The following is a 1859-nucleotide window of genomic DNA, read 5'->3' as shown; positions in this document are numbered from 1 at the left end:
AAAGTTGAAGAGATTGAATATGAGGTGAAAGTAAGTAATCCACTAATCTGTTAATTAGGTGATTAATTGACGGGGGCGATTTTTGGTATTTAAGTAGAGGTACATGATAATTAATCACTCAGTGCACTTAACACTAACTTGAAGTACGCATCTACTGCATTACTTTTGTTTACTTTATGGTAAGTTCGATTATTTTTTAATTTGTACTTTTGCTAATTTTCTTTTTTTTATTAGATGGAGGTCAGCAACGATGTTTTGTCGGTGTTCAAGTGTCCACGCTGCGATTGCCTGATGCATCCGCCAGTGAGGATGTGCGTTCTGGGCCACTGCTTCTGCAACCGATGTAACGAGAAGAACCTGGTGTGTCCAATATGCAAGAGTGAGAAGTCTGCGGCTCGAAACTATGGTTTGGAACAGCTGTACGACAATTTCCTGTTTCGCTGTGAAAATGCAGGTGAAGGGTGTCCTTTTATTGGCGAAGGTGCTCTAACGAAAGACCACGAGATGTATTGCAGCTACACGATTCTCGATTGCCCATTGAAGCCATGCCGATGTACTTGGGTCGGTTCAATTAAGGATCTGTTTGATCACATGAGAAATCATCACCGAGGAAACACCTACGATATGAGTGAGAGGGTCGAACCGATGGAGATGTGCACCCACTTCGTTCCTGGATCATTTTACCAAGTGGTTATTCGAGCATTTTCCGAAGTCTTCTTATTCATGTGCACGATCAACTATAGCAGCTCTGCCATTAAGTGGACCCTCCTCTATTTGGGATCTAAAGAAAATGCTGAGAAATTCTATTACACAGTGGAGTTTGTGGACCCGCGAGATCCATTAAAGGTGGTACGTCTGAAATCAAATTGCCAGCTTCTACGTAATTTTTGTGACAATATGGATGTTAAGTGTGAGCTTCTATCAGACAGCGACGTGTTCCAGAAAATATTGGAAACTAAGCACTACCACTACATCGTGACAATAAAGGAGCATTGAGGATGTAACTAGTACTATCAAATGAAATGCGATACCAGTTCTTATTATTAAAATTAATTGTTGACCATCGTTACTTACGTAATGCTATGTATTCTAAGCTGTATTTATCAATAAAACAAAATCTTTTTTTGCTACCAGTCGTGCGGTTTCATTTTAGCCTAATTATAATTTGTGCCGCTAAAATATAGAGATCGCGATTGTTCCCTTGATCAGAAATGCAGAATTTAAAGTTAAGAGATCTGCACGCAAAAGTAGCTCGGCCAAAAGTTTGTGCGTACGTTGTTAACGGAAATTAAAAAGAAAAGGGTGGCCTCGCTTATAGAAATAATGGGATTATATCTATAGCGTTAAGTTTGTTTTAACAATGTCATTTACTTTGATAAAACATTGTATCAAATTATAAAAAGTGTCTGAAAAATTTTAAATTTAAAAATATTAATATCAGACAAGTAACACAAAGGGTTTTATAACAAAGCTCTTTTGTTCTGTGAAGAGAGATTCAGGTTAACTGCTTCTGCTTATTATACTTAATCCGAGATGTAAATTAGTTGTAAACGTACCCTCAGTATATAGCTACCTATTTGAACTGTTTTAAGCTGATCTGGGAATATTAGTTAAATGCCGCATATATTAATGTTGGTGAGTGACCTATGACAAGATGAAAACTATTGGTGAAAATATGGAAGCCGTAGGTTGGTAGGTATTTCTTTTAATACCGAACTTTTCACGTTAACCTACGATAGACATCAATTATTATCATCAATCCTGTAACCTGTTACATTGGTCAAGAGTTAAAATAGCACCCAATGCTTGCACTTGAAAAGTGAGATTCACCAATTGGAATTAGATTGCCCCTAAGGGAA

General features: G+C 37.4%; 1 protein-coding gene across 1 annotated transcript; it reads left to right on the top strand.

Moving 5' to 3' along the window:
* Window positions 1-234: 234 nt before the first annotated feature.
* LOC116167055 (E3 ubiquitin-protein ligase siah-1-like) lies at window positions 235-996 on the top strand. Its single transcript, XM_031482291.1, has one exon. It carries the CDS (start codon window positions 235-237, stop codon window positions 994-996), a length of 762 nt encoding a protein of 253 aa, XP_031338151.1.
* Window positions 997-1859: the final 863 nt, after the last annotated feature.

This window comes from Photinus pyralis, unplaced genomic scaffold (assembly GCF_008802855.1).
Source record: "Photinus pyralis isolate 1611_PpyrPB1 unplaced genomic scaffold, Ppyr1.3 Ppyr1.4_LG3b, whole genome shotgun sequence".
In the NCBI taxonomy this organism is placed as follows: Eukaryota; Metazoa; Arthropoda; class Insecta; order Coleoptera; family Lampyridae; genus Photinus; species Photinus pyralis.
This window is presented reverse-complemented; position numbering and strand designations above follow the sequence as displayed.

Bases quoted from the DNA above. Each gene is read 5' to 3' on its own strand.
- LOC116167055 (XM_031482291.1), top strand. From the start codon at position 235: ATGGAGGTCAGCAACGATGTTTTGTCGGTGTTCAAGTGTCCACGCTGC.